The sequence below is a fragment of the Pelobates fuscus genome, chromosome 12 (assembly GCF_036172605.1).
Source record: "Pelobates fuscus isolate aPelFus1 chromosome 12, aPelFus1.pri, whole genome shotgun sequence".
Classification (NCBI taxonomy): Eukaryota; Metazoa; Chordata; class Amphibia; order Anura; family Pelobatidae; genus Pelobates; species Pelobates fuscus.
Window position 1 is genome coordinate 136,586,328 of NC_086328.1, and position 21,722 is coordinate 136,608,049.

The 21,722-nt window shown below is 40.8% G+C and overlaps 1 protein-coding gene across 1 annotated transcript; it reads left to right on the forward strand.

Moving 5' to 3' along the window:
* Positions 1–15,091: 15,091 nt before the first annotated feature.
* Positions 15,092–17,618, forward strand: LOC134578570 (3-galactosyl-N-acetylglucosaminide 4-alpha-L-fucosyltransferase FUT3-like). The gene is made up of 2 exons (XM_063437541.1): positions 15,092–15,428; positions 16,358–17,618. The coding sequence occupies exons 1-2, from the start codon at positions 15,092–15,094 to the stop codon at positions 17,434–17,436; spliced, it is 1,416 nt and encodes a 471-aa protein (XP_063293611.1). The 3' UTR covers positions 17,437–17,618.
* The last annotated feature ends 4,104 nt before the right edge of the window (positions 17,619–21,722 follow it).

Consider the following 21,722-nt stretch of genomic DNA (forward strand, 5'->3'; position numbering starts at 1 on the left):
TTAGTGTTCACTGTTTTTAGAATAGTGTAATTTTAATTTTGCTAACAATTTGAATGTAGGCCCCTCTCGATCTTGAAGCCCTAGGCTGAAGCCTAGTTAGCCTATAGGAAAATCCGGCCCTGGTACAAATGTAGCATCCTAAGTAGGGCACTTACACAAATCAAATTAGAGAAAAGACGGTTGAGTTGAATCTTTATCATCTTTAAAATATTTTGCTGTTAATCAATTTATATATTTTTTATATCCATGTGCAAAGGTTCATGGGATGATTGTTTTACTACATGAAACACTCATTTAAAGGAACATTATAGGCAGCAATCATCTTATTAAGAGGTCTGAGTGCCATTTAACTCTGTAAGTGAAAATATTGCTGTTCTGCCACACTGACAATTCTATGGGTTGGCTGACATAATTGGTTTCGCTAATCTCAGACAAAGAAGGGAGAAGAGCTAAGTAAACTCACATTTTTAACCCTGGCAGCGCTGGCCTGGTCACCGAAACAGTCACTAGGGCACCATAGCATTATAAATATATTGCTGTATTCCTGATACTTTAGTGTTCCTTAAAGTTAAATAAAGAAAAAACAAAAATATTTTGTCCCATGTATTTTACAATATTATTACAGCATGCTTCTGCATAGACTTTAGTGCTAATTGTATCTGTATCTGATAATATTTTAATTTAGTGTATGACGTATAGAGAGTCACTAACTTGTCTTTTTCTATTTGCCCCGAGTTGTAGAAGTTATAAAGTTCAGTGAATTATCTTGGCAGTCGTTTTTCGCAGTCTAGCATGGGAGCCAGGTGTCATCATTAAACATTAAGTAAAACTTACAGAAACCACTGATTGCCACTCATTAATCATTAACTTTCATAGCACGGAACCAACCAGCAATGTTAGTGACAAAGGGTTAATAGAAATGGTTAATAGAACGTTTAACATGTATAGCAACAGCTATTTTGAAGATTAAACACTTGTCACAAAATGATTGCAAGAAGCAAGGAAACAAGCTCTATGTAGGCTAAGGATTCATCCAAAAAGGTATGTTTATATTAGAAGATAGGATGATAATAATCTGCACACACTCTCTAAGAATGAAGTGTTGGGACATGCCTCCCAGTATGATATATATGATAATTTTGTGCTACCTGGTGGAATGCTCAGTAAAGTGTAACTCGATGATAATGGACTCTTGGAAGAGAATTGTTAAGTACATAATTTGTGTAGTATTTTTTAAGGGTTGGGAAGTCTCTCCATTATATATGTTTATTACACGTGAACTATTTGAGTGTAGAAGAGTTATTCAGGTCCGGGGATAGCCTTACTGTAATTCTCTAAAAGAACGTAAGAACCAAGGGATTACTGAATAGGTAAAACTATTTTAAGCCGTCTGATGCGCATGTGGATAGGTTGAGATGTGGAGCAATGATTTTACGGTAGATCATTTTATTGACTCTCCATATTCTTTCTAGGGAGAAACCCATTTCGCGACTGGGAGCAAGTTCAGTTTTTTTTTAAAGCATAGTAGTCATAGGTACTAAAGGATATAAACTTAATCTGTATTCATTACCGGCTCTATCCCTGCAGTTCTGGGCAGGGATTTGTAGAGTAAAAACATGCCATCTAGGTCTATATTTATGTCATGTGAAATCTAAAATATCCTTGCATGAATCTTTGTAAATTGTGTAAATAAAGAACCTTTAGTAATATCATCATATTGGCCTCCACAATCCTCCCCAGTCAAGATAAGTACAATTTTAACAATTTTAACCAGGAGGGCATATCCACTTTTTAAGACCCCGTTAATGGGAGAAAGCTATTTTATATTGTTCTGGTAAGTTTAAAGTAAACCCGGGTATTCCTCCCGCTAATCTAGATAGAGAATCTGCTTTGAATAGGTGTTTTAGGAAAACGGACAGTCGAGTATAAACTTTATATATGCTCAGCAAGATCCTAGAACGGTGTGATGTCATCCTAAATATGTATGCTGTGGGACGTTTTGGTTTGGAGACCAGAGGAATGAGCATGCTCAGTGCCACTCTCCTCCTGTTTTATATGAGATTGACACACACCCTCTCTCCCACTCAATCACTCACACTATAGGATGCAGCCTGTGAGGTGGGGGCAAAACATGATGATAACTGAGACAACGGTATTCTATAAAAGATGGGAAAGGCTAGAGCTAAAGAGAAAAGTTAACTATATATTTACTGATGAAAGCTGAATTACAGACCCAGGTGGAGACAGTATAGAAACTGGTTGGAGATTAGTGAGACATCAAGCCTGACACCCCAGCTCTCTGCCAAGAGTCAGACTCTCATGCCAGAGGTCAGACTCTCATGCCAGAGGTCAGACTCTCATGCCAGAGGTCAGACTCTCATGCCAGAGGTCAGACTCAGAATCTCAGTCTTTTTTTCCTTTACAAAATATGCATTGCTTTCTTTTTCTGACTCCCTCTCCACCCCCCCCCCCCTTTTTTTTATTACAACATTTCTTTTACACCTGTGTGATTGGCTGGATGTCAGTATTATTGCACTAATGCACTACAAAACCAAATATAATTTGATTTACAAAACAACAAAATCAGAAAAAAAATAAAATAATTTAAGGCATTATGAGGAAAGGAAAATGGCCCTGGGGCTATAACTAACTTACTAATTAATATAACATTTCTTGTGAGTTGGGTTTCGTCTTTTATTTCATTTTCCTTCCTTCATTCATTATGCCTTAAATTAATCGTTTTATTTTCTTTTTTTGTAAATCAAAATTGTATTTGGTTTTGAGGCAGACCATTCTGTACCCTACTTTAACCAACAGAGTCATCTGACAGGGGCTTTCCTCAGTATTATCGGTTCAACCGGATATATCTACTCTACATGTAGGAGGTGCCTTATCCTTCCAAATTCAGTGGGATTAGGCTCTGAGCCACAGTAAGTAGTCTCATTACAAGTGAGATAACTGTGTGCTTGAGCAATTAGTGAATTTAAGCAGCATAGCCTCGGGGAAAATATTATGAATATATCTGATAACACATTTTATATATTTTATGCTAAAAATAGAATAATTGAAAACATTTTGAAATAAATCTAAATCCTAATCACTGGCCGCTGAACCAGGGGCACCCAGGTAAAAGGTGGCTGAGCAGGGTAACTCCCAAACGGTGTCCCAGACCTGGACCATAGTCAGTGGGCAGGAGGCCGGCTTCCACTGTCCTCCAGGAGTTCATGTGTAATGATATTGATGTTACAAAGTTTTGGAGTCCAGTAGCCAGATCAGCAATGTTTTCTGCCAGAGGTAGCCACTTGTTACCCAGGTGGTTGAGCCCCTGAGCCTTGAGTGGCCGTCTGGTCTTAAGCAGAGATGGGAGACTGGAACAGAGAGATGATAATCGTCGTGAGGCAAGCCGAGGTCAGTGGGAAGGAGAAGCAGCAAAGTCAAAACGGTCCAAATTCAGCAACAGGTAGGAGAAACAGGAACAAGCTTGATTAGAGAGTACAGGAACCACAACAATCTGGCAAAGGTACAGAGACAGGAAGTGGCTTTTATAGGCCAAGAACCAGACACATGACCAGACACAGCTGAAGAGACTTGTCACGGATACCATTGCTTGTAGAGTCAAGGTTACCAGATCTCAGGTAAATTTGCAAAAGGCAGGCTGGTGTACTGGTAAGGAAGAGGTTTAGCAACATGTAAACCAGGGTTCAAAACCCAGCAGAGTCAGTTCCTCACATCATGGCAAACGTACACGAGAAGGAGCTTTTGTCACATTGACCTCTTTTCAATTAGGTGCGATAAGGATTCTAAGGACCAGTCACATTGGTCCAATATTTTTCAGTAATATAAGGAATTTAGGAGGTATTTGACGAAAGCAACTTCGCCACTGGTTTTTAGAGGGGCCTGTTTGCCAGCCTCCTACCCTGGGACTATGGGCTCTGTGATAACCCATGTTCAAAAGTACTGTTTCTTCCCCTTGGACTTTCAACTGTAACAGATTCAAACATGTGGCGGCGACCATCTTAAATTGTCCAGCAGTGTTTTGTCGTCGAGTGTATGGAATTGTTTTGGGCATGGGACCATGTGCACGGTGGGGCAAAAATAAGACTTCCAGGAAATTCCTGGACCCCTGAACCGATCTGGGTAATTTTTGGATATGTTGTTCACCCAGATCGGGGCTATCAGGGCATATGTTGTATTTTGGGGTACTTTTTGGGGTTTGTAAAAAATGTATGTTTTTTCTGCTTAGAGTTAATTGAGTTAGTCCATTGTCTTCGTTAATTATATCACAGGCAGAGGGGAGGTATTGTGTACACTGTATGGGAGTGATTGAATGTAAAACTATGTTTGTATTGGCTTGTGGCCTCGGTGGTAATCTTGTGGGGAAAACTGTATAAAAGACCAAGCTGTTCAATAAACCCTCAGATCTGCTGTTCCTGTTTGACCCCCAACACGTAGTCTTGTCTCGTTATTGTAGGAAACTGCTATAATCACACTGGGGATTGCTATACTTTGTATACTCCCCTGGGCTCTAATCACTAAGCTCTTTCAAGAGTTGTTCCTGTTACGCTCTCCCACACGGTCCTGGATGTCAGAGGTTGATCCAGGGTGGAAGGAAGACGATGAGATTCCAGTTAAGCTACAGTGGTTGTGGAGTCTGCAGTGATTGTGGTGTCTGGTGAGGTGCTTATAGTCCTCTGCGTCAGCTAGAAAGCATTCATTAACGGAGGTACCCAGTCGGGGTGCCAGGTGATCCGTTACAGTATTGTAAAAACTTGTCTGTAGTACACGGGTTATTTGCTATATCTACAATTACAGTCCCTATTAAAGAAAGTCAAACAGAAATTGTCGCCTGCCCTGTCCATGACAACAGATATGTCTATCATAGAAAAAATGTGAACAGGCACTAAACCAAAAAATAAAGTTATATCAGTCTGCTATGACACGATAATATGGGACGCTAGTCATCCCGTACCCAAATACACGAGGGAATGGGAGAGAGACCTGGGGCACGAGATCTCTGTTGTCACCTAGTAGAAAGCCTTTAAGATACACCAACAGTATACTAGTGCACTTCTCATGTGGAACTTATATGAAAGATAGCATCCAGATGGTACCTAGTACCGGCGCGATTAGGTCGCATATTCCCAACTGCATCTGATAGATGAAAGGATCTATGTTGCATATTTGGTGGAAGTGCGTAGTAATCAAACCCTTCTGGGAGATGATAACAACCCATATCTTAGAAGTCATCAAAAAGCCTACTACGGTATCCGTCAAACAATTTCTCCTGTTTATGTTCCCAAACAAGGGATCTTAACCTTCCATAAACTGGTAGCAGCAAACATATTATTAGCAAGAGGCTGGAAGTCCTCCACAGCCCCCAGCAGGAGAAAAGTGGTGCAACAAGTATCTATCAATGATAGATACGAAAAGATGGCCCATATGAGTTCTAACAGGTCTAACACAAAAATAGCTGCATGGGAAGGATGGGAAGAATGGATGGGGTGCCAAGATGAATCCAGCAACGTGGACCCGGCAGCAGTTGACATATAATATGATGCGATTATAGATCTCTCTCCCTCACCTTCCTGCTTACCTGATACAAACCTGTACTGTCGGACAACCATGCCACAGATCACCTCCTCCACCTCCATGCCATACATCAGTAGTTCACCTTCTCCTATCTCGCTTTTTCTTCTTCCTTTCTTACTTTACCTAACTCTCACTACATTCTCCTAGTCCAGCCTGGATCTGGCAAATATTTCAGAAATTCCGGTACCCGTTACAATGTTTTAAGGACAGGGACTCAGGTCGGCCTCAGGTGGCAGATAGTTTGAGGGCTTGGCCATATGTAGCCCAATAAGCTAAACATATACTAGTTAAGAAGGTTATCGCATCCTGCACAAATTGAATACCAACCTGATGGTGCATGATGTACGTTTTTATGTCTCAACATTTTTTACTGGACAATTGTACACACTGTATTGCCCTGTGTTAACATTGTAATTTATACTCTCTTCTGTCACTCTTATGTATACATGCATTACCGGAAAAAAGAAATAAAGAAAAAAATAAAATAATAATAAAAATCGTAGTAATTACGGAACTTTGTGGAGAATGTTCATTTTAATAACACCAATGCGGCAAAGCCATGAGAGTTGAGGTGTTCACTAAGTGTAACGTAAGTTAAGTTAAATCCTGATTGATAGATTTCAACAGAGTGATATATAAATCTCTTAAAGAAGATGTCAAGTAAATATCCAGATATTTTAACCAGGATGAGAACCGTCTGAAGGGGTAAGATTTCTGCAGACATTTCAATAAATTCAAAGGAATCGTTAACTCAAGCTATTCAGATTATGTTGGTCTTAAAGTTACTAAGGTTACTAAATATATTATTATTATTTTCTATTACTTTTGTGACTTTTCTGTCATTTTATCTTTTCGTTTACTTTGTATATTGCCATTTATTTATTAATATTTACACCTTTTTTTCACAAAAATACTTTTTTCTTAGCATGGAAAGCATGACTGAAAGAAGAATCACCCAGTATTCTTATTTAATTGGAAATAATTGACGAGGCATAACAATATGGTGAATATATTCAGATAAGAGAGGCCTTTAGGTCTTTTAGTTTGATATTTGAACTCTCCTCACAAAAAAAATACATTTTTCCAGGGCACTTTGATGAGTGACTTTATGAGATAAAATTGTTTATTTTTTGTTGGTTAGAGGTCTGGCTAATTTTTTTTGATCATATGTAAATAGTCACATATATTAGTGTCTATTAAATAACAAAGGCTTTAAAAAAAAAAAAAAGCTTAGAACATTTGCCTCGGTCCATAAAACAGTAACGTATAATTAAAAAAGTTTGGAGGGGGCGGAGCTTGACCGCCAAGTCGACCAGACGTGCAGGGAAAGAGCTCCTGGCGGGCAAGCAAAATAATAAGAAATATCAACGGCTATACAGCCCGATAACACCCCAGGGTGTACCACCCACCTCGGGGGTACACGGAGGAATCGGGAGACACCCGTTGGAAGCCTGTTGGGGCACATAGACCGAGGAGCAATCTGAGGCCTGCGGGAGCTGAAGCCGGAGAGAGGCGGCCGCTCTCTCTGACGCCGGAATCCCCAGCAATCACACTTAATTTAACCCCCCCCCCCAGGACCGGTGGGGGTCATCCCGGTCCCCGCAAGACAAGCGGGCAAACGGCGGCAACAAGCGAGCAGGCGTACATACGCGGAAGAGGCGCGAATCAGTCAGAGTGTGTCCAAGATGGCCGCTCACCATAAACTACAGAGTGGAGCCAGGAGCAACCGCTCACAGCCTTCCTCCTTAGAGGCCCTCGACCGGCTCTGCTCAGCCTTCTACAAGCTGCTGCGCAGCAGGGGTTTCCACAGCCTCTCAGCAGCCCGGGCGATAGCCTCGTGGATCCGGCCTGCGACCCGCAGACGTCACCATGCTAATCTACTGCAGGCATTCCAAGCGCCCACTCGAGTGAGCATCGGCAAGCGTACAGGCGAGAGCCGGACTGCGCCAAACCGGGCACACGTACCCACAAAAGCAGAAAAGAAAACGCAGGACAACCCCAAAACCCCAGCAGCATACCAGGGACCGACAGCGACACCACCAGCGACAAAATCCACCTACAGCCAGCCGGGGAGTGGGCACCGAAGGGGCAATGGCCCCACAGCGTCAGCACGGACACCACCATCCCGCCGAACGAGCCTGCCACACAGGATAAAAACAGATGGTGCTACAGACCAAGCTTCAAGGTTTGGGGCCTTATTGGGGACTTTGGGGCTCTCACTTATTCTCTGCCGAGATGGTGTGGGTTAAACTGAACTCGAACTACACAGCTTTGAAAACGACAGGATAACTCAGGCTGCATATCTGAGCGTTTTCTTGTTGTTTTGAGAGACCCCAGCAGTTTCTAATCTAATTTTACCTTACCTAGCTCTTGCTAAAGAAATCTGTTCCAGCCCAGTTATCATAAGTTAAGTTACATGCCAGCAATTGTTATGTAATTTTATTTCAATATTATCATTATGTAGACAAACAGAAATTTAAAAGGCTTATATGCCCTATATGCTATGCTAAGTCTATGTTTTTGTTTCTCTGTCAGGCATTTATTTCTACAGCATGCATTGCCTTATATCGGCGGTTTAGACAGTTAGCTGCCTGCATATGTAAGAACATGTCTTTTCCAACGTGCCTTATCTTCTCACAGCCTCTCTCCTTTATTCTTATGAGCTAAATTGTGCACTGGCTGCTTACAAGCGTAATCACATCTAGAACAGTTCAGAAAGTCTATCCTATTATGTGTTTCCACACTAGCTCTGCCATTAGTTCTAACATACACTCTAGACTTAAACTATTTGGCTTGTTTAGTATATTCCTGCTTGAAATTTTAACCTTGTGACACCTAGTAGCTTGTTATTTTTACATGATATGTAAAAAAAAAAAAAAGTGCTTTGTCCATCTACCCCCCCACTGTAACTAATGTCTTGAAACTTGCATATGGAATGCCGTTGGGGTACCATATGTATGCCTGTGACTAATATACGCACTGCAAAAATAAAGAATTAAAAAAAAAACAAAAAAAAAAACGTTTGGTGTTTCACAAGGGTGACCTGGAAGTTTTAACATTGAACTTCATGTATTTACCATGTTATGGGCTGTTGTGCTCTTATGACAAACTAGTTAGGTCACTTGTTAAGCATCTGTCTAAAGGGCTTTACATTGTGAATTAAGACACGACTCCTGGCGCATGTATATTGCAGTGGTGAAGAAGGACTATTAGAACAGCAGATCTACTAAGGTAAGTGCACGTTTGTCTATCAAACTACTAAATGTTTGGTATTGGAATTGGATAAAAACATGTCAACAATATAATTACCTCTACATTTCTGCCAGAATTTTGGTTTTGATAAAAAAAGGTAATTGTTCAATAATTGTCTATTGCAGACCCAGGCAATTGGGAAACTTTTTTCTACTTTTGGACATAAACTCTCATCATCCTCAGCCAGGGAAGGGCTTGGTTAACCTTATTGTCTAAATCGCCAAGGATGCAAAGACCAGGTACATGCATGTCCTAATAGGTTAGTTTATATATGAAGGAGCTTTTATCTATACACTAGTGATGTTTAACCTGCGCACTAAAGATATCTCTGAACTACGTTTTATAATTGAATAATTTTATATAATAATAGGAAACGGAGGTGATAAGGATAGCCATCACTTGTATAGAGCAAGGATTCTGGGGAGACTCGCCTGGGAAGTCAGGCAACTGTGTATCTGTGGGTGCAATTCATTGCACAGTGAATTGTGGTGAATTGAAAACAGAATTCTAAAATTTAGAAAGAAAATTAGCTGTTTAGTAATTATTCTCCAATCTGGAGACAGCTTGGCTAGTTTAGTCTTCATTTTACAATAGTCTTCAATTCACTGTTTAGTGAGTAAACCCTTTAGTCTTTTACAACTACAATCAATATTTCAAACTTTTTACTCTATTTCATTCATTCATTTAAGCTTTGATTCACCACACTCCTTTTACATCATTTCACTAAAAACTGTACTTTATTTTTTATGTATTCATTAAGAATTTCAATGCTTCCGATTAAGAAATCGTATTATTTAGAAAGGAATAGACAAAAATACCATAAACAGTAATAAGTTACCATCTGATATGTGTATATGTAGTAAGATACAGTACAGAAAGTGGGAAAGGAAATATACATTTGTACACGGCATGTTATCAGATGGTGTCAAGCGTGTGTAGCGGCAACCAGGCGAGGAGTACAAAGACAGTGTCTTGCCTACAGTCAAGCATGGTGGTGGGAGTGTCATGGTCTGGGCCTGCATGAGTACTGCCGGCACTGGGGAGCTACAGTTCATTGAGGGAACCATGAAGGCTGCAGGGCAATATTCCAACATGATAACAACCCTAAACACATCTCCAAGACGACCACTGCCTTGCTAAAGAAGCTGAAGGTAAAGGTGATGGACTGGCCAAGCATGTCTCCAGACCTAAACCCTATTGAGCATCTGTGGGGCATTCTCAAACGGAAGGTGGGGGAGTGCAAGGTCTCTAACATCCACCAGCTGGAGGAGTGGAAGAAAACTCCAGTGGCAACCTGTGAAGCTCTGGTAAACTCCATGCCCATGATGGTTAAGGCAGTGCTGGAAAATAATGGTTACCACACAAAATATTGACACTTTGGGCCCAATTTGGACATTTCCACTTAGGGGTGTACTTACTTTTGTTGCCAACATTAACCCCTTAAGGACGAGTGACGGACAAGGTCCGTCACTCAGGGGAATGCGTTAATGACGAGTAAATGACGCGTTAATGACGAGTGACGGACCTCGTCCATCACGCGTTAAAATTAACGGCGCGATCGCGCAGTGCCAGGGAACGCGCAGTGCCGGCGATCGTGGGGTTAATGCTGTTGCTGAGTCCCTCCGAGTCAGGGGCAGACCAGCAGCAGCAAATCCGGATATCCCAGCCCATGTGATCGCTGTGACACCCAGTCACAGCGGTCACAATGCTGCTGGGATATCTGATCCGCCTCCCTCCACCTCGTGTGGGTTTGTGAAGTGGAGAGTGACGGATCGGTGCTACATTGTGTCCCAGAAGAAAAGTTAAAGGTTTAAGAAAAGTTCCCAATCCCTTTCCCCTGTATCAAAAAAAATAATAATTAACCCTTTCCCTGCTGTTTGATCACTGCTAGCAGTGATCAATATACAGGTCACAGTACTTTACTGTGATATTTTTTTTTTACTTTGAAGGGTTAAGTTTTTGGGTTTTTTTAACCCTAAGGGGTTAAATTTTATTATTTGATTTTATTAGTGTATGATTTAGTTACTTGGGTGGGTGGAATTTAGTGGGAATTAGGGAATAAAAAAATAAAATTAAAATAAATAAATAAATTGTTATTTAGTTAATGTTTTGTTAGCTTTGTTAACTGTATTTAACAATGTTCAGGAAGTATAGTGCAGAGGAGGCTTATGCCCTGTTAGCGGCCGACTCAGAGGCGACAGACACTGCCTCAGAGAGTGACGCAGGGGACGCAGGGGACTATGTGCCAGATACTGCAGGACCATCAGGGGAAATCGCTGATTCCCCTAATGCTGAACATGGCGCAGATGACTGGGTACCCCCTAATAATTTTTCCCCAGACATCCCAGTGTTTACAGCCAATCCTGGCATACAGGCTGACCTGTCTGGCTATAGTGCGCTGGATGTTATGCAGCTGTTCTTGGGGGATGAGATTTTTGAGGAGATAGTCACCCAGACTAATCTCTATGCGGAGCAATATCTGGCACGCAATCCAGACTCTCTTATCTCTAGGAAAGAGAGATGGAACCCAACCAGTGTGCCAGAATTGAAACAATTCTGGGCACTGACCATGTTAATGGGGCTAATTAAAAAGCCTGCAATTAGGATGTATTGGTCCCCCCATTTTTGCTGAGACAATGCCGAAGGAAAGATATGAAGACATACTGCGGTTTATGCACTTTAGTGATAATAGCAAGTGCCCCCCAAAAGTTGATCCGCAGTATGATCTTCTTTATAAAATTCGCCCTTTAATTGCCCACTTTAACCATAAATTTGCCACTATATATACCCCCAATAAAAACGTTTCCATTGATCGGTCCCTCATAAAGTTCAAGGGGAGACTGGGATTAAACAATATATCCCATCCAAAAGATCCCGATATGGGATCAAATTGTATAAACTGTGTGAAAGTGGCAGTGGCTACGTATACACCTTCCGTGTATACGAAGGAAGGGATAGCCACCTTGATCCCCCAGGTTGCCCAGATATAGTAGGGACAAGTGGGGAAATTGTCTGGGACTTAATAATGCCCTTACTTAACTACGGTTATCACCTGTACATCGATAACTTTTATAACAGCATCCCACTCTTACAAATGTTATACTGCTTCGAGACCGTGGCCTGTGGCACTATTCGAAAGACTCGCACAGGTTTCCCAAAGGCTCTGGCAAACAAAAAAATGAAAAGGGGGGAAACAGCAGCTCTCTGCCAGAATGAACTGCTGGCACTCAAATACAGGGACAAAAAGGATGTTTTCATCTTAACTACCATTCATGGTGAAAACACTCAGAGGGTCGCAGTTCGTGGCAGAGAGGAATGCAAACGAGTGCCAGTCTGCATACGGCAATATAATCGGCATATGGGGGGCGTTGACCTGTCCGATCAACTGATGCAGCCGTATTTGATCATGCGTAAGACCAGGGCATGGTATAAAAAAGTGGGCATATACCTGATGCAGATGGCAATACACAATGCATTTGTCATTTTCAAAAAGGCAAATGCTGGGCTGAATATATCCTTTCTTTCGTTCCAGTTTAACCTCATTACTGGGCTACTTGAGTGCCACACAAGGAGACCATCAGTGGAGCCTAGCAGAAGAATGGAGGCAGGTCACTTCTGCTTTAAGATTCCACCAACCCCTAAAAAACAAAACCCCCAGAAAAGGTGCAGGGTGTGTTACAAGAGGGGCGTAAGAGTTGATACCAGCTATTACTGCCCCGATTGCCCCTCTCAGCCCGGCCTATGCATTGGCCACTGTTTTAAATTTTTTCACACCCAGGCCGAATAAGTAGACCAGTTTTGGGTTGTGATTTTTTTTTAGTTATCTGTCTGATTGGTAACCGAATCTTGGCTTTGTCTCTCGCTTATCCTGTCTTCTCTGATCCTTGACCTCGGCTTGTCCTATCGTTGTTCCGTTTCTCTTTACTCCTTTGACCTCGGCTTGTACCTTGACAATTCTCTGCTTGTATAGCCCGGCCATTCTAAGGACCGGTATTACAAGTTTCTCTCTGTGTTCTCTCTCTTTGTGGTCTGTCTGTGTTTTGGTTTCGGAATCCATGACAGCTTTGCCCGGGATGTGGTTTACCCCAACTATTCCCCCTTTTCACAGCAAATAGTATGCACTTGTTCATAATTTGAATTGATGAGCTGCCTATACTTAAAAATATATGTGGCCTTTGAGAGGCAATTTGCAGTCCTGAGCTGCTACAATGAGACTTGGGCCCAGCATCCACTTTTGAAAAATATGGAAGTGGTGTTTCTCCAATGTGCCCCTTCAACATCCACATAACCCTGAGAAAGGTACACATTGGGTTATCGTTGCACTGACATGACATAGCTGAGCAACATATTAGGTGTTACACTGCCTTAGCACACATAAGGATAGCAAAATATACAGTAACATCTCCAAGTGTGTGTCAAAAAGGCAGAAACAATGCTAATTGCAACTAGACTTGGTACAAACTAACAAAAAAATGATCCTACACTAAGGTTTAGAATATACCTTTTGAAATACCCTGGGGTATCTACTTTAAGAAATGTGGGATAGTTTGTGGGATAGTTTGTGGGATAGTTTGAATTTAAAACCTCACAAGATGCTTGGAAATTGCACAAAGGCCCAGCGTCAAAATTCAAAGTTCGGTTAAAAACTGATATGACTTGGTCTCCAATGTGCCCCATCAACATCCACATAACTCTGAAAAAGGTACACATGGGGTTATTGTATCACTAAGATGACATAGCTGAGCAACATGGTAGGTGTTATACTGCCGTAGCACACATAAGGATAGCAAAATATACAGTAACATCTCCAAGTGTGTGTCAAAAAGGCAGAAAAAATGCTAATTGCATCTAGACTTGGTACGAACTAACAAAAAAATTATCCTGAAATGGCTTGGTCTCCTATATGGCACTTTAGCTTCCCGAAATAGTGCCATAGACATACAATGGGGGTGTCCTTTTACTCAGAAGACTTAGCTGAACATAATTTGGGGGTTTGAACTTAGTGGCACATGTGAAATATACAAAATGCCCAGCAAAAATGCAATCCATGTGTAAAAAACGCACAAAATTATTTTTTACCACATACTTTGGCATTTGTTGGTGAAAAAATGGGGGCATGTTAAGGCACAATATGCACCTTATGACATACCCTGGAGTGTCTTCTTTTACAAATGGTAGGCCTTTGTGGGTTTTTTTGAAAAGTCAAACTGTTCTAATACCCCAAACGGGAGCATAGGCTCATTAAATCCGTCTCTCAAAATTCTACTGTGAGTACTGCAAAGGACAGGTCTCCTATATGGCACTGTAGCTTCACAAAATAGTGCCAAAGACATACAATGGGGGTGTCATTTTACTCAGCAGATGTAACTGAACACAAAATAAAACTTTGTACAGATATAGCACACACCAACTTTACAAAATACACACAAGAAGTTCTTTGTTATAAGTTTGTGTGCCAAAAACTAAATAAAACACAATTTTACTCCAATATTTAGCAGAGGTTTGCGGTGAAATGGCTACAAAGAAAATGTCAAAACAACCCTAGGTAAATAGCCTGTGATGTCTACTTTCTATAAATATATACTTTTGTGTGACAATTTTGTTTTCTTTTATGGCTATTAAGCTTACAAGACAAACATACCAAATTCTAAAATCGCTCCACATTAAAAGTTTATTTTACTCCTTGTGCTTTGTGACCTGTAACTACCAAAAAAAACTTTAAATCCCAGACACATTATATATTCTGTAAACCAGGACAACTAAATGAATTTATTTTAATTACTTTCCTTAACCTGCACTAATTATGAACACATTATTATTGCAAAAACTGTAAAAAAAAAACACAAACATTTTCATTTTTTTGCATATTTCTGTATTTTTTTTATAATAAATAACCATTTATATATATATATATATTTATATATATATATATATATGTGTGTGTGTGTGTGTTACATCAAATTAAAGCCCTTTCTGTCCTTTAAAAAAACGATATATAAAATGTGTCGGTGCAATAAATTAGTAAAATGCAAATTGCAGTTGAACGCAAACAGCAAAAAATGCAAAAAATGCCGTTGTCATAAAGTGAAAGACAAGCTTCCGAAGCTCTGTCCTTAAGGGGTTAATGGCTGTGTATTGAGTTACTTTCGCCACAAAAACAATGGAACAATAACATTTTTAAGGCAAGTAGATTATACATGCAGAAGGCCTTCCAGGTCACCATACCCAGGTCTAGCCCCCACGCCCTACCATGCCTCCCACTATAGTCCCCACAGCAACATGGGCACTCAAAGAAAGTCCACATGACCCCCCTCAAAGTCCACAGATCCCATGCCCCCTGCACCTCCCCAGTACCACCAAAGTTCTGCAAGGATCAGACAGATGCCTTCGCATGTTTCGCCTAACAGCGGCCACATCTGGGGAAAGAAGGCCGCACCACCTCACAGCCACCAGTCCGGAGGCCAGCACCATCTTGTCCCGCCGGGCTCACAACAGTGGGAACATTCCTCTCCACGTCATTGGAGATGAAATGCGGTCAGCCGAGGCCAATGTATGTGACCTTTTTTTCTTCAAGCTCTTGCCATACTGTGAGACGTGGTTAAATTCTGGTGGCTGGGATAACCACCACAAGCCATGAGGGGGAGGCGGAGTATGGCTGCAGTTCTCCCCCCTCTCCTCTCTGTCTGCCTGCGAGGTTGGCTCATCAGTTGTGTTGCCAAACCGTCACATAGGCACTGTGTCTCCGGCAGGTATGGGCCAGTCTGGCATCCTGGGATGCGCTGCGCTGCACTCCCATCTGTATGCAGGCCCAAGTCACCGCCCGTTCCCCTCTTCCAAGGCGTTCCGTTTTAGGCCGGCATCATTGTAAAGCTGGCATGTTCCCCCATCAGAACCTAGCAATACAGAGGCCCTAGGTGCGGGTATTATATGCTTTGTGGGCCAATGTTGGGAGCCCTATATCGGAACTACTGAATGTGACTGTCCACTAGCATGGCGGTCCCATTCCCTCAGTGTGGCAACATTTTTATGAGTACATTTTCTATAAAAATGAAACGAGGGAGGTTGCACTTCTCGGCATTATGTTAATTAATCATTATATCTAACTTACATACTTGTGAAGTGTAACAAATATAATTAGATATAGAAATGCTGAACTCTTTATCTTGCCAATGGCTACTTCCATCCTGGCTCCTCGTGAGTTATTGAAATAAACTCTGTTCTTCGTATCTGGCAGTCAGAGCAGGGAAAGCACACTAGCAATATTTGCCTTGCCTGTGCCATATCTGAATTGGAATATGATGTAATCTGCTGAATGTTTAATATCATTTTAAAGAAAACAAAACATCTCATGAAAAAGGTTAACTGATACGTTCTAGATTCTAAGTGATTTTCAATGTTTTACTCAATGGTGTAAATTCCAGTGCCGCTTTGCAAATATAATTGATGGTATACTTGTAGTCATTATGTTGAAGTAGGATGTTCGTTGTACCATTTAACTTGTTTTTTCTCCTTACAGCTCGCAGAAAATCAAAGAAACGCAGATTACTCTGCATCTTTTTTTTAATACTCCTTGTTCTCCTTGTGATTATTTCTATCTGGTTCTGCATATTTGTCTCAACCATCGACATCCCAAAAGAGGTTGCATGCAGCAGACATGCAGAACTACAACCTTACTTCAAAGGAAGAGGGGACATTAAGCCACTTCTCATCCTTGTCTGGACATGGCCGTTCGGAGAGCGCTTTCCTTTGGACACTTGCCTGTCAGAGTTTGGTGTCCCTGGGTGCAACCTGACAATAGATAGAAATGTCTCTGACCACGCTGATGCTATAATCATTCATCATTATGATATAATGCAAAGTAGAGATTTACTGCCCAAGGGTCCAAGACCTCATTACCAACTATGGGTTTGGTTCAACTTTGAATCTCCTATTATCATAAAGAACCTTGATATGGTAGACAATCTTATAAACTTGACAATGACCTATAGACAGGACTCTGACATCTTCATTCCCTATGGTTTTCTGAAGCAAATGAAAATACCTCAAACCTTTACCATTCGCACCAAGACCAAGCTTGTGGCATGGTTAGTTAGTATGGGGTACTCCGGTAACCGTAGGACTAAGTACTATGAAGAACTTAGGAAATACATCCAAATTGATGTCTACGGAAAGGAACACAAACCACTTAATTGGGAAGATTTTTCAAGCACCCTCGAACAGTATAAATTTTACTTAGCATTTGAAAACTGTGGACACAAGGACTACATTACAGAGAAGTTATGGCGTAATGCATTTGGCAATATGATGGTTCCTGTGGTTCTTGGAGCTACCCGGGAAAATTATGAACGCTTTATACCTTCAGACTCTTTCATTCACGTGGATGATTTTTCCAGCCCTAAAGATTTGTCAGAATTTTTGCTAGTCCTTGATAAAGACGATGTGAAGTACAAGCAATACTTCAACTGGAGATCACGTTACACTGTGGAAAGAAACATAGGTTGGGATACTCACTTCTGCAAAGCTTGTTCTGCTTTACATCAGGTCAATGGCTACCAGACTATACCAAGCATAAAGAAATGGTTCCTAAACAAGTGACTAGTACTCTTCATGCTCACACCGGTTTAATAACGTATTATAAACTCTCCTCCTGTGTTAATGTCTTCATACTAGAAATGTACAAAGTATAAGACAGTTTAATTTATAGATTTTTTTTAATAGAAAGGTAGACCAGGTTCTCCAAAATGTATACCTCAGTCCAAGGACTCAACAGTCTAACTCTAAGGATAGGACTAAAACCTTATTGCCACTGAATACCTGTATGGGCCGTGTCTCACTCAATAGGGGTACATCTCTGTTCGCCAGGGCTGAATTTTCACTTGCCAATAGTGAGTGGAAATGTTGAACCCTGTCAGCCATGACTGAGGTGGACTAGCTGACTTGTACATTGTCATTATTATGTTATTATTTATATAGTGCCAACAAATTCCGCAGTGCTTTACAGTGGGTGGATGAACAAACATTATTAAAAGAGCTTAGTGGTGTACTAGCAAAACCATTAACAGATTTATTCAACCAATCATTGATAACAGGAGTAGTCCCAGAAGATTGGAAGTTAGCAGATGTTGTGCCCATTCACAAGAAAGGTAATAGGGAGGAGTCGGGCAACTATAGGCCAGTAAGCCTTACTTCAGTAGTGGGGAAAGTGATGGAAACCATGTTAAAGGATAGGATTGTTGAACATCTAAAAACACATGGATTTCAAGATCACAGTCAACATGGGTTTACTTCAGGGAGATCATGCCAAACTAATCTTATTGATTTTTTTGATTGGGTAACTAAAATAATAGATCAGGGTGGTGCAATAGACATTGCTTACCTAGATTTCGGTAAGGCTTTTGACACTATTGCACATAGAAGGCTTATCAATAAACTGCAATCTTTAAGTTTGGATTCCAATATTGTTTAAAAGGTAAGGCAGTGGCTGAGTGACAGGCAACAGAGGGATGTAGTCAATGGAGTATATTCGAAATATGGTCTTGTCACCAGTGGGGTACCTCAGGGATCTGTACTTGGACCCATTCCATTTAATATTTTTATTAGGGATATTGCAAAAGGCCTTGATGGTAAGGTTTGTCTTTTTGCTGATGATACTAAGATATATAACAGCGTTGATGTTCCAGGAGGGATAAGCCAAATGGCAAATCATTTAGGTAAACTAGAAAAATTAAAAAAACACATAAGATGCTGAGGTTGTGCCCTTGTGAGAGGGCAACTACCCAGCCGGCTGATAAGGTTGTTGGTACAGTATAGTTTAGTGCCTGGATGAATCTTAGGGTCTGGAATCCAGTAGACAGACAAAAAAGGGGGGGGGGGGGGGGTGGGGAGCGGGGTAAGGAAAAAGTTCCTACAGAGCAATACTTCAATGCTATGGGGTAAAGTGCCAAAGAGTATCCTTATATCAATGAAAAAAATAAAACTTTATTGGTCTATTACAAGATAGAAGGGATACAAGAGCACTTATATATCAGCAGATTAGCTCTGTTATCTATATTAGCCTTAAGTGTCAAACCTTGGTATATAATACTACTCAAAAGCCTCCTTGATTGGGGCTTATACCGTGGAGGCTTAGGCTAATATTCCCCTGAGGCAGCACATAACCCTAATGATCTTGCTATGAGATCAATCAGTTAGGTTATAAGTCCACCCAGTATAGACAGAGTATATTCATAAGTATGAAATAGCAGATAATGGTTGCAGGGAATAGTTAAACAATAGTGACAGAGAGAACAGAGCGATCAAAGTGTACAGTGAAAAAAGTTAAGTCTAATGTTGCAAAGACCTATCACTGTTCTATTACTGTTGCTATTCCCTAGCTTCTGCTAATAAACACCTTCGTGGGTGTTCTAAACTGAATGGCTGAACTCAATGCTGCAATGCTGTCTAGTGGAGTTGGACTCCAGAAATAATCATAGGGGTAAAGTGATTAACAAAAATTAATAACCATTGCAAAATAAGTGAGAGGAGGGATTCCCTTAGTGCCTCCGGTGTAGTGCACTGTGAGGTGCCGATATGTGGTGATTGGGGATCCCTCCAAGTGACCCGACGCGCGTTTCGGAGTTTGAAAACTCCTTCGGCAGGGGTAAGGATTGCCGCCCGAAGTCTCCCGGTATTTAAATGCCCCTCATCCAATCATGGGCAGGATCATCGCAACGTCATCAGTGACGTGCCGCCCAGACCCTCTCAGTGTGTGAGTGGCTGTTAGCCAATCACACAGGGGATCGTCACATCGTCATCTATGACGTGGTGTAGTTCCTCCACGTGGGAAAAAGTGGGTGGAGTGTTTGACAGTTCTATCTACCCGATTGGCTGGGCATCTTTATTACAATTTAATACAGTCATTTAGATAGCGATGGTTTAAAGATGTAAAAAATGCGGTTTGGCTATTTGGACACTGTAGAGGATGTACAGATTATGAGTGTCAGACTGACAGAGCATAAATCTAAATGTACTAAGAATCAACATAACACAGTAAAATAGGGATACAGTGCATCTATAAGAGTGAGCTATTTATATAAATATAGAGCTATCACTGAGATGCCTTAATTTAAAGAGGAAACATTCAATTTAAATATGGAGTTACTTGAGTATAAAAGGGAAAAAATCCAATACATGAATGTTCTTTGAGATAGAATCAATCTATCTGAATGTGTTATGTCGAATATATTAGATATCTTTAATCATATGACTATAGTGTCACTGAGCTGTATATATATATATTTCCCCACAGGTGTAAAGGAGGGGAGGGGGGGGGGAGAAAGAAGGGGACGGTCAATCCTGGGACAATTCATGTCCCTACTTTTAATAACAAAAAACAAAAGTGAAAGTGAAACATCAAGTGAGTGAATACCCTTAGACTGATCAAAAAGTAACTAAGAAACATAGAGTAGGCTATTTACAAATATACAAGATAAGAATTTTAGAGAGACTTCTAGATATATGGGGAGTATGAGAAACCCTCATTGAGACCTTTGGGGGATAGGGTTTTGAGTCGGTAAATCCAATAGCACTCGCGTTTTCTTAAGCGTTGATCCCAATTGCCCTTCCTCTGGTCCTGTTTGATTAATTCAATGCCTTGAAATTTAAGGACATTGGGGTCTCCATTGTGAGCTGTTTTTACGTGTCTGGAGATCGATGTTTCTATGTGCCTGGCTGACTTAACAGAATTGATATGTTCAAGAATTCGTCTCTTGAACGGTCTGAAGGTTTTGCCTACGTACATAGCATGACAGTGGCAGTGCACCAGTAAGTCTTTCAAATTATTGCCACCTTGACAGCTAGAAGGGGCAATAATTTGAAAGACTTACTGGTGCACAGTCACTTTCAAACTAGCAAACCACCCACACACTGGCTGTCAAGCAAAATTAAAGGCACCTACAAATGCGGTAGGTGCAAAGCTTGCAGATACATAGAGACCAATTCAAAAAACTTTAATAACAGCTCTAATACGGAAAATTTTAAATCATTGTCATTTTTCAACTGCAACTCGAAGGGAGTGATCTATCTAATCACCTGCCACTGTCATGCTATGTACGTAGGCAAAACCTTCAGACCGTTCAAGAGACGAATTCTTGAACATATCAATTCTGTTAAGTCAGCCAGGCACATAGAAACATCGATCTCCAGACACGTAAAAACAGCTCACAATGGAGACCCCAATGTCCTTAAATTTCAAGGCATTGAATTAATCAAACAGGACCAGAGGAAGGGCAATTGGGATCAACGCTTAAGAAAACGCGAGTGCTATTGGATTTACCGACTCAAAACCCTATCCCCCAAAGGTCTCAATGAGGGTTTCTCATACTCCCCATATATCTAGAAGTCTCTCTAAAATTCTTATCTTGTATATTTGTAAATAGCCTACTCTATGTTTCTTAGTTACTTTTTGATCAGTCTAAGGGTATTCACTCACTTGATGTTTCACTTTCACTTTTGTTTTTTGTTATTAAAAGTAGGGACATGAATTGTCCCAGGATTGACCGTCCCCTTCTTTCTCCCCCTCCCCTCCCCTCCTTTACACCTGTGGGGAAATATATATATATACAGCTCAGTGACACTATAGTCATATGATTAAAGATATCTAATATATTCGACATAACACATTCAGATAGATTGATTCTATCTCAAAGAACATTCATGTATTGGATTTTTTCCCTTTTATACTCAAGTAACTCCATATTTAAATTGAATGTTTCCTCTTTAAATTAAGGCATCTCAGTGATAGCTCTATATTTATATAAATAGCTCACTCTTATAGATGCACTGTATCCCTATTTTACTGTGTTATGTTGATTCTTAGTACATTTAGATTTATGCTCTGTCAG